At 36.5% G+C, this 18227-nt stretch overlaps 1 protein-coding gene and 1 pseudogene across 1 annotated transcript; one reads left to right on the forward strand and one right to left on the reverse strand.

The window, feature by feature from the left end:
• Nucleotides 1-6266: 6266 nt before the first annotated feature.
• Nucleotides 6267-9885, forward strand: LOC135642896 (uncharacterized; annotated as a pseudogene).
• Nucleotides 9886-11067: 1182 nt separating this feature from the next.
• Nucleotides 11068-14867, reverse strand: LOC103992068 (uncharacterized). Its single transcript, XM_009411649.3, has 6 exons — nucleotides 14738-14867; nucleotides 14352-14662; nucleotides 14185-14262; nucleotides 12681-12762; nucleotides 11639-11766; nucleotides 11068-11535 (listed from the first exon to the last, which is right to left on the reverse strand). Exons 1-6 carry the CDS (start codon nucleotides 14820-14822, stop codon nucleotides 11311-11313), a joined length of 909 nt encoding a protein of 302 aa, XP_009409924.2. The 5' UTR covers nucleotides 14823-14867; the 3' UTR covers nucleotides 11068-11310.
• Nucleotides 14868-18227: the final 3360 nt, after the last annotated feature.

Consider the following 18227-nt stretch of genomic DNA (forward strand, 5'->3'; position numbering starts at 1 on the left):
CTTAACTTGAAACACATGTTCATAAATGTATTGAAGGTAGTAAGCAAATAAAATGGTTTGCAGTAAAGTAAATGGCAACAATAGAAATGCAAACTAGAGAACATGCCAATTTTATAGTGGTTCGGTCATCGTGACGTACATCAACTCTATCGATTCCTCTTCCGTCGAGGCAACCGACATCCACCATCAGTCTTCCTTCAATAGGAGAAGACCAACCACCTTTTACACCCCTCTTCTCCTTTTCACGGGTTTAGGAGACAACATTTACAAGCACTCACTCCTCCTAAATAGAATTCTAAACTTAGACTAGAGGAGGGGATTTCTCAAGTGATTGCAATAGTGTTTCTTCAATTTTAAACTTTCTATGCTTGTGTAAGTTAACCAGGAATGAGAGGGGTATTTATAGGCCTCAAGTTGATTCAAACTTGGAGCCTAAAAATATCTCATCCTAGGTCTCCTAGGTACGGGCGGTACCACCGCCTGTGTTGGGCGGTACGATCGCCAGTGTCAATCTGACACTGACACTGTGTTGGGCGGTACCACCGCCTGGCACTGGGCCACTGGGTGGTACCACTGCCCAGACTAGCGGTACCACCGCCTGGCACTAGGCCACTAGGCGGTACCACCGCCTGACATAGTCTCGGAGATTGTGCCACGCCGGTGTCACTTCTTGAGTCACTGTTTGGGCCTTTCATTGGGCCTAACACAGTTCCTACATGGGCCCAACTAACCCCTAATTGGGTTGGCGCAATTCCAATCCTAATTACGTGCTAACTATGAAACTTTAGACATTTCCTAAGCTAAACAAGTCCGTAAGTCTAGGTTTCTTTCGATGAGCTTCCGGCGATCTTCCGACGAACTTCCGACGATCTCTTGACAATGTTCCAGCGGACTCCCGGCAAGCTCCTAGACTTCACGACGATCTTCTTGGAGAGTTCCGATGAGCTTCTTTGGTAAGCTCCTGGACTTCTCGGTTGGTTCCGGTAGAACTTCCGACAAACGTCCGGACTTCCGATAAACTCTCGAACTCTCAATGAAATCACGTTCTTGACTCCGGGACTTCATTTTGATTTATGCCTTGCTATCATAGTTAATCTTGCACATGTAAAACACACTTTGATCTAGATAATTATTACTAAGCATGAATCATGTTATCCGGTATGTCATTGGTCCATCGATGCTTTGTCCGATTCTTTGGCGCAACGTTCTCTCTTGCGGTTTATTGCCCAATCGACCAGTTAACCTCCGCAACTCTGATATCTTTGGTGCAATATCCGCTCTTCTTGGTCCGATGCCCGAATCTATGGCCCAAAGCCTTTTGTCGATGCGTCGATCGATCCTCCGGCCTGACGTCCAATCTTCTGACATGTTTTCCTCCGGCCCAACATGATTCTTCCTGCTTTAATTGTCTCTCCCTGATCGAAGCATCCTACATCATTCAAAGACGCAGATCAAATTATAAACACTTATCAATTGGTTTCATCATCAAAATCTGAGATTCAATAGAATATCATCAAGAAGTTTGTTACAAAATGTGATGTTTGCCAACCCATAAAGGTGAGACAATTGCTACCCCTGATTTGCTTCAACCTCTTCCTATTACTAATGATGCTTGAATTGACATATCTATAGCTTTTATTGATAGACTTCCACCATCTCAAGGTAAAACCATCATCTTTGTGGTTGTGGATCGCCTTATAAAAATATACTTATTTTTGTGCTATATGACATCCTTACACTGTTGCAAGTGTTGCTTGCACTTTTGTTGAGAATATATTGAAGTTGTATGGAATTCTACGTTCCATTATTAGTGATCGAGGTAAAGTTTTTACTAATACCTTTTGGAAGAAGCTCTTTCGCTTGTCGGGTATCCAATTGAATATAAGTACTACTACAATTGAATATAAGTACTACCCATAAATAAATAGGCAGACTGAAGTGGTAAATAGATGTCTAGAAAACTATCTTAGATGTTTTACTAGTAATAAACTAAATGAGTAGATGAAATGGCTTCCTTAGACAGAATAGTGGTATAATACCACTTATCACTCTTCTACTAAAGTGACCCCTTTTGAAGCGATTTATGGTCAATCTCCTCTCATAATTACAAAAGATATGTCTGGTTCTTCTAATGTTGATCAAGTGAATAAGAAATTGCTTGATAGGAATAAAATTATTCAACTTTGAAGAGATAATCTCGTAGTCTCATGAGCTAGAATGAAGTAACAAGTTGATAAGCATCATAGTGAGCGAGAGTTCATAGTGGGTCGATTGGGTTTTCCTTCAACTTCAGCCTTACAAGAAAACTTCTATAAAACTATCTCCTTGATTCTTTGAGCCTTATAAGGTATTGGAACGTATTGACGTAGTTGCTTATCGCTTGGACTTGCTAGCAAGCTTTAAGATATATCTAATTTTTCATATTTCTTGCTTTAAAAAGAAATTAGATAAGGATGATATGGTGTAACACCATTTGCAAGATATTTCTTCTACTAGTGAGGTTTAAATCCTACCTCAAGCTATACTTGATCGACGTATTGTAATGCATCATAGATATCTTGTCACTGAGGTGTGTGTTCAATAGGCCGACTTATTAGGACCAAAATCGATACTAAAAGGGGGGATGAATTAGTGCTTACGTAAAAACGTTGTGTATTTAGAAAAACCATTTTGATAAAATCGTATCGGAAATGTGTTTGAACTTAGAGAAAGTGTGAAGTAGAGTGAGCAGCCAAATCATTAAGCAATATAAAGGAAAAAGGCAAAGAAGAGAAGGCACACTAATTTTATAGTGGTTCGATCATCATGACCTATATCTATTTCTAATTCCTCCTCTGTCGAGGCCACTAGCGTTCACTAACGATCTTCCTTCAATGAGCGAAAAAGGCATTTACGAGAAAGAAAAGGGACATCCTCAGTATTACGAGAAAGAAAAGGGACGTTCAGGATAGAAGACCAACTACCCTCTTACAACTCTTTCTCCTTTTCACAGATTTAGGAAACAATCTTTACAAGCCTCACACCTCTCTTAGAATGATCATAAAACTAAAAAATGAGGAGGAGGACACTTAGCACTTTTTCAACACTTTTACAACTCAAAATCTAAACACTTTTGTTCACACTTTCGTGTTTTTTCATGCAGGAAAGAGTGAGATATTTATAGGCCCCAATGGCTTAAAAAATAGAGCCAAAAAGTATCTTATCCCCGGTTTCTAGGGTACTAGCGGTACCACCGCTATTATTGGGTAGTACCATCGCGTGACAACTCTGCTCTAGTGGTACTACCGCCAATTTGAAAAGTACGATCGTTTGATAGAGCCTTCGAGATTGGGCTCTAGCGGTACCATCGCTTGATAATGTGGTATCACTGCTTGACAGCATTAATTGCCAGTAGTACCACCGCCTAAACTGCTTGGGAGGCCGAGCCTCAAGTAGTGCCACCGCCTGACGTGGCTCCGGGTCATTGAATGGGCCATCCATCCAATTCAATCCTAATTTGATTTTAATTGGCCCCTATTTGAGTTAGTAGGATTTCTCCCAAAACTAACTTAAATTGAAACCCTAACTATGATAATTAAGGCTAAACAATTAAAATGTAAACAATCCTAGTTGTCTGACATGTCAAGTGTTTATCAGAACTCTCGGTGAAACTTCCGGCGTACTCCCAGTGAGCTTTCGGCGAACTCCCAACGAGCTTCTAACGCATCGTCTAAACCTTCAGCGTATCCCCTGATTCTTCCGACTTAATATCCGATCTTTAATTCTGGCCCAACATTTTATTCTTTTTTAATTATTTTATCTTTTCATGATTGTAGTTAGTCCTACGTCACTTTTTTCAATACATGGATTAGATCATTAATTCATCAATTGATTTCATCATCAAAATCCAAGATTCAACACAACTTACAACTTACCAATTGAAGATGTTACTTGAGAGTCTTATAAAGCATTGAAAGAGAAATATCTATAATTCATTACTACTCAACCTTAAGGACAAGGTTGTTTTGAAGAGGTGAGAAATATTATGATTCCTTAATTTTATAAGTCCTTCATTTTTTTTTGCATTACTACTTTTGACGTAGCAAATTAGGAATTACTATTTTTATTTTTGTTAGAAATCCTAGTCCTAATTGATTAAGGATTCAATTATATATATATATATATATATATATATATAATATAATGTCTTTGATAATTTTTCTTAAGTAATCAAATATAACTTAAAACCTTTGGCTAATTTGGAGGTCAATCCTCTAGAAGCAATCAAATTTTTATTTATTTTTTAAAATAAAATCCTAAGATTTTATCAAATAAGTTTCTTCATTGAGAAGGAAATACCCCCTAATGTAGTGTTATGAATGAGCAAGTTGATTATAATTCTGCTAAGGATCCTTTAACTATTCATGGAGAACCAATGATAAGAGCTAAAGCTAAAAGGATGAAAGAAGCCTTAACTTGTTTGATGGAAGGCATTTGGAAGGAGCAAGTTGGACAAAACATTATCAAGGTTCTATGGATACAAGAAGAGCCTAAAATGGTCAACCTGATTCAAATAAATCCACATCATGAAGAGAAAGTCCAGTCTTGAGAGAAGGATATATTTTTAGCTCATTTTGAAGAATAAAGGTCATTCAACCATATTATACCATATTAGGAATTATGGGCTTATTCATGAATAATCATTCAAATCAATTCAAGGTAGATTCATGAGTAATTTACATTCATGCATTAGGAATATGAATATTATTTAGTGTATTTAATGGATTCATTCCCTTTGTACTTGGCTTTTGTACTTTTATAAACAAGGCTGACTCCCTTTGTAACGAGGACAATTCAGAAGTATATTCAATTTTAAACACCAATGAGTGTTTTATTTTTAAGTTCTTGTATGAACTTTGAAACTTATCAAGCTTTTCTGCTTGTGGCATTCAAAACCCAAAAATCTTTGTTTTTCCTTTCAACTTATCAAGCTTTTTAGTTTGCGACGTTTTAAGGGAATCAAAGTGATATTATAATTACTTCATCAAATTTTCATTGATAAAGTGACTAGAAGAGTTTCCCTAACTTCAATCTTGAACGATATGTCTTATTTCAATTCGTTGGAGGGGGTAAATTTGCATTTCATATGTATCATAACTCTTTAGCTATTGTGGTATATGGTTGCTAAGTTGATGATTTCCATTATTTGGTATCAGAGCTCGGCTCAAAGGTTTGCATATCCATTTATTTGCTATCTTTTAGATTTTCCTTTTCTCTTCTTTGTCTTCTTCTTTTTGCACAATATCTATAATCATTGTTCTTCCATCATCTTCATTGTTGTGCTTCTTGTGTTATTACTATTCTTCTTTGTAATTCCGTACTTTATAGTATAAAAAAAAAAGAAGATCAAGAAGTAAAAAAAAAGAGAGAAAATCAAAGGTAAAAAAAAAAAGAGATCAGAATTATAAAAAAAAAATTTATGGATTCAAGGATTTCTTGCAAATTACATAATTCTATCTTTGTTAATTTGAAGTCATGTTTTGGTTTTCTTCATTCCAAAAAAAAAAAAAAAATCCTTTGTTCAATTGATATTCGAATTATAGTATTTGCTTATGATTAAAGTGCATTACACACACCTTTAAATTGGTCTATCTTTTGTTTGCTTTTAAACCTACCCACTTTCACTATTTTTGAATTGTCATAATCTGAATTGTTTGTTTAGGTATCTTAGTTGATCTAAGAACTCAAATAACAAAACAAGAAAGGTAAAAGGCAAGAGTGGTGAGATCAGTATCGAGAAAAGCCAAAAATTATGTGAAACACGAGTGAAGTGAATCAAATCTAGAGCAAAACACGTGAGGGAGTGTTGGTGAGGTTGTTCAAACTTTGTTTTTCAGGTTGTATACATGTCTAAAGAGAAAGAAGCGAGTTCTTCATCAAATGATATTTTAGTTCAAGCAATGCAACAACAATTTGAACGTATGTTCAAAGTGATGGGAGATGTAAGAGATCATCTAGAAAGGCATGATGAGGCAATTAATCGATTGTAAGGTGAACCATGACATGGGAGACAACCAACCTTTGTCAATGATGAATATGATGGTAGTGATGATGTGGATGATGACCAAGTTACTCTAATTGGTCAATATGTTAATCCTAGGAGATAAACTAGGAGAGGATGTTTTGATGGTGTGGACAAAAATATAGGCAGTATCAAAATAAAAATTCCTTCTTTTCAAGGGAAGAATAATCCAGATGCTTATTTGGAGTGGGAACAAAAAGTGGAGATGATCTTCGAATGTCACAACTACTCCGAAGAGAAAATGGTAAAATTAGCCGCTATTGAATTTTTTGATTATGCTATTGTTTGGTGGGATCAATTGTGTAAAGACAAGCGTAGAAATGGTGAAAGACCCGTGGAGACTTGGTTGGAGATGAAACAAATCATGAAGAGGAGATTTGTCCCTAGCTATTACTATAGGGATTTGCATCAATGGTTGTAAACCTTAACACAAGGTTCCATGAGTGTTAATGAGTATCACAAGGAGATAGAGATAGCCATGATAAGGGCTAATGTGGAGGAAGACCGTGAGGCCACCATGGCTCGATTCCTGAGTGGATTAAATAAGAACATTGCTGATCTTGTAGAGTTGCAACATTATGTGGAGATTGAGGACATGGTGAATGTGGCCGTGAAAATTGAGAGACAACTCAAAAGAAAAGGCACAAGGTATGATACAAAACCTTATTCAAGTTCTTATTCTTTTTGGAAACCGAATTGGAGTAAAAAGGATGATAAACCCATTGTTAAGCCTAAAATTGATGAAACTAAAGGCAGGAATGAATCAGGCAGCAAGGGTAAAGGTGAGAATCTACCTAATCAAACTAGAGGTATTAAGTGTTTTAAGTGCCTTGGGCATGGACATGTGGCACGCGAATGTTCTAATAAGAGAGTTATGATCATGAGGGATGGAATTGTGGAGTCTGAAAGTGAGAGAGAGGATGATGATGACATTCTAGAGGATGCTAGTGATATAGAGTATGCTAAAGGTGAAAATCTAGTTGTTCAACGCACACTTAGTTTGCAAAATAAAAATGATGAACATGGTGAACAACATGAAACTCTGTTTCATACTCATTATTTGATTGCTAACAAGTTGTGTAATGTGATTATTGATAGTGGAAGTTGTACAAATGTGGCAAGCACCTTGCTCATGGAGAAACTGAAATTACCTACTATCAAGCATCCAAAACCTTACAAGTTACAATGGTTGAATGATAGTGGTGTAGTAAAGGTAAATCGGCAAGTGTTAGTTTTTTTTTTAATTGGTAGATATAAGGATGAAGTTTGGTGTGATGTGGTACCTATATATGCTGGTCATATGTTATTGGGGAGACCTTGGTAATATGATCAAAGGGTAATACATGATGGGTTCAAGAACCATTATTCTTTGATCATGGATGGACAGAAATATCAGCTTGGACCTTTGCCTCCAAAAATAATTTTTGAAGACCAAATGCGTATAAAACAACAATATGAGGAGCTTGAGTCTTTATTAACTATAAGTTTAGGGAGGGAACAAGAAAGAGAAAAAAAAAAGAAAATGGTGAGTTGAGTGGTAAAAATGAGAGTACTGGCAAACACAAGGGGAGAGAAAACAAGGAAAACTTGATTGAAAGAAAAATGAGTGTTTATGCCAAAATGAGTGATGTAAAGAAAGCCTTAGCCATGAGGTAGCCCTTACTTGTACTTTTGTACAAGGATGTTTTGATTGCTTCTAACAAAATTGATAAGAGTTTGCCTAGTGTTACTGTTGATCTTTTGCAGGAAAATGAGGATCTCTTTCCCAAAGAAGTTCCTAATGGTTTGCCACCAATTAGAGGAATTGAGCATCAAATTGATTTCATTCCAGATGCAAGCATACCAAATAATCCAGCATATAGATGCAACCCCGAAGAGACCAAAGAAATTCGAAAGCAAGTAAGTGAGTTTATGAAAAAGGGGTATGTGCGAGAAAGCATGAGTCCATGTGTCGTTCTGTTCTATTAGTGCCTAAGAAGGATGGATCTTGGAGAATGTGTGTTGATTGCCGAGCCATCAACAAAATCACGGTAAAGTATAGACATCCTATTCCTAGGCTAGATGATATGTTGGATGAATTGCATGGTTCTTGTGTGTTTTCAAAAATTAATTTAAAATCTGGATATCATCAAATAAGAATGCATGAGGGTGATAAATGGAAAACCACTTTCAAAACTAAATATGGTTTATACGAATGGTTGGTAATGCCTTTTGGCCTAACTAACGCACCTAGTACTTTCATGAGATTGATGAATCATATTTTACGTGCTTACATTGGAAAGTTTATAGTTGTTTATTTTGATGATATACTTGTATATAACAAAGTTTAAATAAGCATATAACACATTTAAAAGTTATTTTTGACGTGCTTAGAAAAAAAAGGTTATATGCTAATATAAAGAAATGCACTTTTTGCACTAATGAAATTATTTTTCTTGGATATGATGTTAATGGTAAAGGAATACATGTTGATAAAGAAAAAGTGAAAGTAATTAGGGAATGACCAAAACCTACTAGTGTTAGTGATGTTAGAAGTTTTCATGGTCTTACTAGCTTTTATAGAAGATTCATTAAGGATTTTTTTACAATTGCTGCACCATTAACTGAATGCATAAAAAAGAATATGATATTTAGATGGGTGAAAAACAAGATGATGCTTTTAACTTGCTTAAAAACAAACTTAATTCAGCACCTTTGCTTGCTTTACCGAACTTTGCTAAAACTTTTGAGATTGAGTGTGATGCGAGTGGAATAGGAATTGGAGGAGTCTTAATGCAAGAAGGCAGACTCATTACGTTCTTTAGTGAGAAGGTAAGTGGAGCAAGTCTTAACTACCCGACATATGATAAGGAGTTTTACGCTTTGGTAAGAGTGTTAGAGACTTGATAGCACTATCTTTGGTATAAGAAATTTATTATACACACCGATCATGAGTCCTTGAAATATCTCAAAGGACAAGGGAAGTTAAACCGTAGGCATGCAAAATGGGTAGAGTTTATCGAATCCTTTCCATACATCATCAAGTACAAACAAGGTATGGAAAATGTGGTTGTCGATTCTCTTTCTAGAAGGTATGTTCTAATTTCTCAACTTGATGCAAAATTATTGGGTTTTGAATACATTAAAAATTTATACAATTCTGCTTATGATTTTGCTAATGTTTGTGGGCATGTGAGAAATGGGGTTTTGACAAGTTTTTCAAGCATGATGGTTTTCTTTTCAAAGAAAATAAGTTGTGTTCCTCAATGTTCAACGAGAGAATCACTTGTGAGAGAGGCACATAGTGGAGGTTTAATGAGGCATTTTGGGGTTAGAAAAACTTTAGATGTGTCAAGTGATCATTTCTTTTGCCCGCACATGAAAAGAGATGTTGAGAGATTATGTGAGAAATGCATTACTTGTAAACAAGCTAAATCTAAAGTAATGCCTCATATACTCCTCTTCCTATAACTAGTGAACCTTGGGTTGATATATCCATGGACTTTGTCTTAGGTTTACCAAGGTCAAAAGGAGGGAGAGATTCTATTTTTGTTGTTGTTGACAGGTTTAGCAAGACGACACATTTCATTCCTTGCCACAAAACAGATGATGCAACACATGTTGTGGGGCTATTCTTCAAAGAAGTTGTAAGATTACATGGCATTCCAAATACAATTGTGAATGATAGAGGTGTGAAGTTTCTTAGCCACTTTTGGAAAATACTTTGGAGCAAGTTGGGTACAAGGCTATTGTATTCAACCACTTGTCATCCACAAACAGATGGACAAACGGAGGTGATGAAGGTGCTGATTCGAGGACGAATCATTTCGAGGAAAGGGGAATGATATGAATGAGCAAGTTGATTATAATTATGCTAAGGATCCTTTAACTATTTATGGAGAACCAATGACAAGAGTTAAAGCTAAAAGGATGAAAGAAGCCTTAACTTGTTTAGTGGAAGTCTTCGCATTTAGAAGGAGCAAGCTGGTCAAAACATGATTAAGGTTCTATGGATACAAGAAGAGCCTAAAATGGTTAACTTGATTCAAATAAATCCACATCACGAAGAGAAAGTCCAATCTTGAGAGAAAAATATATTTTTAACTCATTTTGAAGAATAAAAGTCATTCAGTCATATTAGACCATATTAGGAATGATGGGCTTATTCATGAATAATCATTCAAATCAATTCAAGACAGATTCATGAGTAATCTACATTCATGCATTAGGAATATGAATATTATTTAGTGTATTTAATAGATTCATTCCCTTTGTACTTGGCCTTTGTACTTTATAAATAAAGCTGACTCCCTTTGTAAGGAGGACAATTCAGAAGTATATTCAACTTTCAACACCGGTAAGTGTTTTGTTTTTAAGTTCTTGCATAAACTTTAAAACTTATTAACTTATCAAGCTTCTTAGTTTATAGCGTTTTAAGGGAATCAAAGTGCTATTCTAATTACTTCATCAAATTTTCATTGATAAAGTGATTAGAATAGTTTCCCTAACTTCAATCTTGAACGATCCATCTTGTTTCAATTCGTTGGAGAGGGTCAATTTATATTTCATTTGTATCATAACTCTTTAGCTATCGGGGTGTATGGTTGCTAAGTTGATGATTTCCATCATGCAGCTTTTACAAAGCTCATGATTCAAAGTTTTCCGTTTATCATAACTAACTCATAAGGACTAGTCAAATTTGGATAGGTTCAAAGTGCTTACAAGTGTCATTTTGATCTCTGTTAAGCAATGTAATTATCCATTCATAACCCATGGCTGATCAACAAGTTTGCCAAGTGATAGATACAATTAGTTTCTCAATTGGCTACTGTTCCTTCTTCTTTTTTGTTTTTTATTTTTGTTTTGCTGGTTCAGCTCCCATGCACAAATTGGTTTAGATGGGACAATAACTGCCAACAAAGCCTGAAGGTTGATCAGTATTTCAGCATCTTGTCCTAACGGTGATGTTAGTGTTAACATAAACAGAAAGAAATCTAGTCATAGTTCACAGAAGAAAATAATTACAATTTGTATGAAGGATTCTAACTCATTCATGAAAAGCATAAATTCTGTTTTCAGATAAAATACATCTCTGTAAAATAATTCGTCTATAATCTTTAAAACCCAGTACCTAGCACATTTGACTCGTTTATTTCTTCTTCCACTTAATGAGACAGCGCATCTGAGTTGTCTCATGAACAATAGAATAACTGTGAACGATATGTTGGTCTTACAGATCAAGACAATCGAATACATCTCAAATTGTCATCTCAGGCATGCATACTTCCTTTGGTGGTGTGAAGCTTTGATAGAAGATAAAGGCAACTTGAGGAGAGGAGAATAGATGCCGCAAAGCATAACAAATCAGCTGTAGAAGATATTGTCACCTTCTTGCTCTTCTCGAACATCCCAACCAATAGTACCATCACTATGACGTGCCCCAGCTTGGTCTTTAATTCATTGACGGACTGTATGTCTAACCACCTTGGTCGTTCCTAAACATATTAAAGCCGGAATGGTTCAGAAACTAATGTAATAATATTTAGCAACTTGTTCTGAAATCTAAAATCTAAACTATGACTGAGTAACGGGATAAACCAGAAGTTTGAATAACCCAAGAAGGCTTGATCCATAGGATGACATCTTTGCAATGTCAAGATTACTGATGAAGAGTTCATAGAGACCCATTCCAAAGACGAGCATCACAGTTCCAATAAGATAGATATCTGAAGTGGAACAACATGAAGGTTAGTGATAGACTAGTGCCATCTGCAATGACATCAGTTTCTCAGATGAGCCTTCAACTACCAAGTAATCCGCAGCTGTATTAGTTTCTGGCATGTGAATGAAGAAATGACTAAGCAAATCTTAAGAATGTTTTCAGCATCAGTTGATTGGCAGGCTATGTCCAATTACATGTTCAAAAAATGTGTTCGGGGAGATAACAATAGGCCATTTTAGATTTTCCAACTTAAAACTCAAAGATATCCATGTTCTGTGACAGAGCAGGGTGTGTTTAGACAACAAACTGATATTTAGGAAGAATGGAAAATTCAAGTAACATTAAATGAAAGGAAAAAAGTGAACCCAGGAAAGAATGAGCAAACTGCTATGAGTGACTGTCCAGAAGAACTGTGATACAGAGATACCATGCTTCGTTTGGAATATGCACAACTGAGATGTCTGCTCTACAAGATATGAAGTGTTAAAGATGTCGGTGTTACAGGAGAAGATAATGTAAACTCAGGCCTGCTTATTTCAGCACTAGTTGATCAGCATCACTATGTCCAATAACATATTTCAGATAATGTGTTCTAGGAGATAATCTAAGAGAGATATTGATCATAAGCAGCCCAGAGGTTAACTTGTCAAGGACAATGACACATTTTAATGCACACTTTACACCAGAAAGTTAACTTGTTAATGACTAGACAATAACAAAAATTAACACCCACCACATAATTTAGAATAATGAAGGGAAAAATCTTAAAAGAATTCAAAGTTGTCTATAGCCAGTTGCACAATAATGTTTATAATCAATAAACAAAGAATGGTAATTTGATAATATCCTTTTATGTAGTGTGTGAAGCAATTCCTGTCTATTTCAAAGTATACAAATTTGAAATATACATTGGCTTACCAATGGCTTCGATCAACATCAGAATTACTTTCCCACCACTCAAAAAATATTCTCTGAATGAATCTATCACATATGTGCAACCCTGCACAAGCACTTGGTCTGGTTAACTTTAGCGGACTGTTTTAAGTGTGTAAGAAACTGTTCGTGGAGAATAAAAATGGTAAGTTATAACTTCTGCAAATTATCTTGCAAGTGAATACAGCTCCATGCAACTGAAAACCAATTTTAGTTAGCCATGTACTGCCCATATTTTGGTCATTTATTGTACATCCATTGGAATCTTGATGGACCAACATACCTTTGTTTCAAATTAACAGCAAAACATAAATGTTTTATTAATTAATATTATAGTTCGGATACACCAGTAACAGATCAAGATGATCAACAACCAAACAAGTTGATCACAGGGATTCAGGAGAGCTAAATGGTAAATATCATAATTCTAGTTTTATTGCTTTGACCATTTGGTCAAAGCACATAATAACATACGCTACTGCTTGAAAGCTGTACAAACATAATTAGAATAACTATGTGAATGTGATCATAAAGAATGGGTTAAGAAAGAAAGTAACACAGTGAAGAAAAGTTGATATTAGTATAATAAATATAAACTTCAAAGACTTGGAGCCATGGTAAAGTTCGACTGCAATAACATGGATGCTAAAGGTCCAAGTCATAAATCTCTTCATGCAAGGTTAACCTTGTATAGGTTCGAACCTTCTCAGACATTGCAGCACCAGGGACCTCTGGAATTAGAATCTAGATTGCCTTTTTTAGTTAATAACAAGTTCAACACCAGCTAGAACAATGAAAAGACAGAAAAATGATTTCCAATTAAGTATATCCAAACTGAACTACCCCCACATGAACTATTTAAATATAACAAAAGAAATGGTCTCCATTTCCCAAACGAAATGTAGAAACTAATCTATTGGCCTTATCATAGCTGATCTCTACAGAAGATGAGTCAATGTCTCTACAACAGAAAAAACACCTACAATTTTTTTGACAAACTAAAGATTGCCAATTGGCCATGGCATTGTATTGGTAAATAAAATGTGCAATGTTCATCAGTTCATTGTAGAACTCCATGATAATTTGCATAGCGAGTATTACATAAGAAACCCCACAACTAAAGCCACCTGAACATAGTAAAGAAAAAAATTTGATTAATGGAATACATGATATAAATTAGTAGTCAAATTAAAGCCAGAAAAATATTCAATTCACAGCTGCAAAAAGAGGATCAAAAATCAATATTTATATAATTTGGAGGTACCTTTCTTGGGGCTAAAAATCACACACGTTAGTTTTCATTTCTTCGTAGCATTGAGTATGGTTAATTATAGCATGGCCTAGTTTACACCTTCTACTCCATGCCTGCTCCTGTATCTTTCTCGCCACTAATTAACCAGAGTTATTGATGACCTTAAAACGAACACCTCTCATGCAATTTAAAGAACTACCACAGGACGAAGAAATAGTCTACCAAGTGCGATCATACCTTGAGAAAGCAGATTACGGAACCCATCAGAGAACCAGCCACCGCGAGAAACGTGAAAAACCGGCACCTATATATCACCTGCAACACAAAAATTCTTATCGACTGATGAACACTTCCTATTCCAAAATCGTTTAGCGACGTCGAGCCAAAAAGGAGAAAGCGCTCGCCTTTTCGATCTTCTCTTCCATGTCGTTAGCGTCTCCTGATGAATCGAGCACGGCATCCCTCCGGAGGCCCGGTTTGGCCTCGGAACCAGGAACAATGGTAGAATACGAAACCGAGGTAGTCTCGGCCGCGCCGGAGCTCGCTTTCACGGGTGCGAAGGAGGCAAGCCTCGGCCCCGCAGAGAGGATTCCGAGCACTCCATGGCCGACCGTCGGCCTGCTGTATATTCCACGTGGCACAGAGACTTGGGAACGGGGAAGGACGAGGCGGAGGGACTTCATGGCTGCCCACCGGTCACCACCAGAAGCTCGACCTGCAGATACAGCAAAGTTGGTTCGTGCGAGCGGTGGATTAAAGGAGGAAGCGTTGACGACGACAAACGATTTACATTGAAGGTGGAGTCGGGAAGGAGAAGGTGAGGGGACGGATTGCACCGGTGCCACGCCCTCGCCGCGGAGGAATGGGCGCCACATGTTCGATGTTTGGCTCGCCGCGTAAACGACACGCTCACAGCGCACTGAGCGTCCCAATCAACGCTACGTTGTAAAGAACCCGTTAAATGAAAAGGCATCCAACGAAACCGTTATGTAACATTAAAACGGACTGTTACGGAATTATAACGCGGAAATAATTCTTTTATCCTTTTATCAAGAATTAATGGCTCATTTGATCGTAATTTTATAATTATTTATTTTTATCTTTAATGAATAATAAATTAAATAAAACCTCTTTTGATGAATTTTGTGTGTATATAAAGACAGAAGTTTCATGATAAAGTACAATTTTTAAGTAAATCCAAATAAACATTTCACAAATAAAAAATCAAAGTAACTTGATTACAGGAATATGGTCTTGTGAAAAAAAAGATGAAGGTTGGTCCTCTATGATTTGAGTGATTAAGGTCTGAATCAACAATATCACCAATTTATCATTTTCTTGGGAATATGGGTTTATCAAAAATCGATTAGGTCATAGAAGCAAGACTTTGGTCAACCAATTTATCAACATATGTGAAAAATATATTTTGGACAGGCTGATTGAACTTGAGATGGACATGAAGGATGTGTGAAGCGAACAAAAACAAAAGTTGAGTGCACACTTGCAAAAAGATGACAAAGATGAGGCATGTTTGAACGTGAGACTGGATAAGGAAGGCAACCAAGCAAAAGCAAAAGCAAAAGCAAAAGCAAAAGCTTCCTATGGGTTTTGATTCAACTATTGGTGGGAGATTTTAGGATTTTGGACACAAGCTATTCACATTCTTTGACACAGGGCTTTAAATATATGTAACTTTTCTAACATTTAATATTATGATCAAGTCGGTACTAAAAGAAGGATAAATTAATATTTCGATAAAAATATTAATTTTTAAAAATATTCTTTCGATGAAAACGATAATGAAAGTATGATTGACTTAGAGTAAATGAACTAAGTAATTAACTCAGAATGTAATAGTAATAAAATGTAGAAAGAAAGTGCAAATCAGATTTATAATGGTTCGGTCATTGTGACTTACGTCCACTCTTGATTCCTTCTCCGTTGAGGCCATCGACGTCCACTAACGGTCTTCCTTCAATGGGCGAAGATCAACTACCCTCTTACAACTCTTTCTCTTTTTCATACGTTTAGGAGATAACCTTTATAAGCTGTCAGGACTCTAGCTAGGAGAGTCCTAATTGAGAGGGACATTCATGTAAAACCTATCTAAGCCGACCCCTATTAAAGAGGTGAAGAGGCTGGCTAGGGTTAGGAGATTGTTTCTTATAGAAGAATTAGGAGTTGTAAAGAAATATGAGTCTTGAGTAGAAGTCCTATTAGGAGTTGGTTAAAAGTAGTCTTGAGTAGGAGTCCTATTAGGAGTTAGGGTTTAGAAACCCTATAAATAGCCATGTATTCCTCCTCTTTTGATAAGCAATAGATGAATCTTTTCTACAGCCTTTGAGTAGCAACTTGGAGGGAGGAACCCCTATAGAGTTCCAAGGAGGCCATTCCTCTAAAGAGATCAACCCCAAGTTTAGAATCTGTAAGGGTTCTAACACCTGATATCAGAGCAGCATTCTTGGCATCTCGTTGCACTTCCACAGCCATCCATCAACCCTCCACAACCGCCCAAAGCAATTCCCACAATTGCTTAAGAGATCGTTGCCAAATTCCGTCGTCATCTCCACCACCACGGATCATCCTTTGATCTCCCCGTGAATTGTCATAGGTTCTGGTTTTCTACCTTTTACTGCTACTGCAATTTAGTTATCCTTATTTAAAAATCATAAAAAAATTATTCCTATATTGCTGCATAAACTTTTCATCGTAAAGTTTTCATCTCTACGACAAAAGATACATTGCAGAATTCCAACCGTATAGCACCGTCTGTTTGATTTTGCTACTGTGTTTTTTCTATCCAAATCTCTACAAAATTTTTGTGACATCTTTGACATTTCCTAACAGCAGATTTCCTTTGGTTTTGTCAAAAATTTCTCAATATAAACTATTGATATTTTACGTCTAATCTGCTATACTTGAAAATCTTCACTGTAAAATTTTAGCCGCATAGCACTATTTGTTTGATCTTGATACTATATTGTTTCTATCCAAATCACTACGAAATTTTTATGTTAGCTTTGACACTTCCTAACAGTGGATTTCCCTTTCGTTTCATCAAAAAATTCTCAATATAAACCATTGATCTTTTACATCCAATCTGCTATGCTTAAAAATCTGTGCTGTAGAAAATTTCAGCCGCATATTGTTGCCTTAACCTATCTATTTGCAATCTTTTTTGAATGAAATTTCTTATACACTTCATAGATTATCTTGGCTTCCATCTAAGATTGATCTATTAAGAAATTCATCTCTAAAAATGATTTTGTGTTGCTGCAAATTTTCGTCGTAACCCGCTGAAATTTTTCGACAAGAATTCTGCAATTGCAACTTGCACCAATTTTCTTGCTGTTATACTACCAAAATTTTATTGATTAAATTAGATATCCTTGATATCATATAAACTGTGATTTGTTATCAATTTCCTCCTCAATTCTCTCAAGTTTTTAGTGGAAATTACGTCAAGAAACCGTTGTTTCTTCAACGACAATTCTACTCTCACAAGACAGCACATACTTGCTGCCACTTCCACTGATTTCTATCAAACCTTTGCTATCATCTACCACAGATCCAAAACTTTCATCTACAACTCTAAAACTCCACCAAACGACACCCTAAAATTACACCCAAAATAGCCACAAAACAAGCCTAAACCGTAACCTACATCCACCAATCTACCAACCCTTTCGACCATCACCTCTCTCAACCAATATATGCCTTTAACCCGACAACAAAAGAGAGATCTTAATATCACAGATTTGGTGGCATATACTATGGCATCTGAGGAGATAATCAATGCTAAATTCGAAGCCTTCGAGGCGCGAATGGAGGATAAGATTCGAACGCTCTTTACCGAACTCAGATTGGGCCGACCACTAAGCCCAAAGAAATCACATCAAGGAGAGAGCTTTGCCCAATTGCACCAAGCCCAAAGATATGACTTCCAAGAGAGGGGAAGCTCTATACCAACCCCAACTATCCATGCATGAGAGTAGACTTCCCTAGATGGGAAGAAGGAGACCCGATTGGTTGGATCTCGCACGCGGAGCGATATTTTCGGTACCATAAAACCGCGGATGCATCTATGGTGAAAATTGCAGCTATACATCTTGAAGAGGATGCTATACAGTGGTTTGACTGGTTTGAACATACTTATGGAGTCCTTTCATGGCGATAATTCAAAGAAGGACTGCTGATCCGCTTCAAACCAACCGATTACGAGAATATTGACGGACAACTAGCAAAGATCCGACAAACCTCTACCATTCAGGAGTACCAAA

Source organism: Musa acuminata, chromosome BXJ3-7 (assembly GCF_036884655.1).
Source record: "Musa acuminata AAA Group cultivar baxijiao chromosome BXJ3-7, Cavendish_Baxijiao_AAA, whole genome shotgun sequence".
NCBI lineage: Eukaryota > Viridiplantae > Streptophyta > Magnoliopsida > Zingiberales > Musaceae > Musa > Musa acuminata.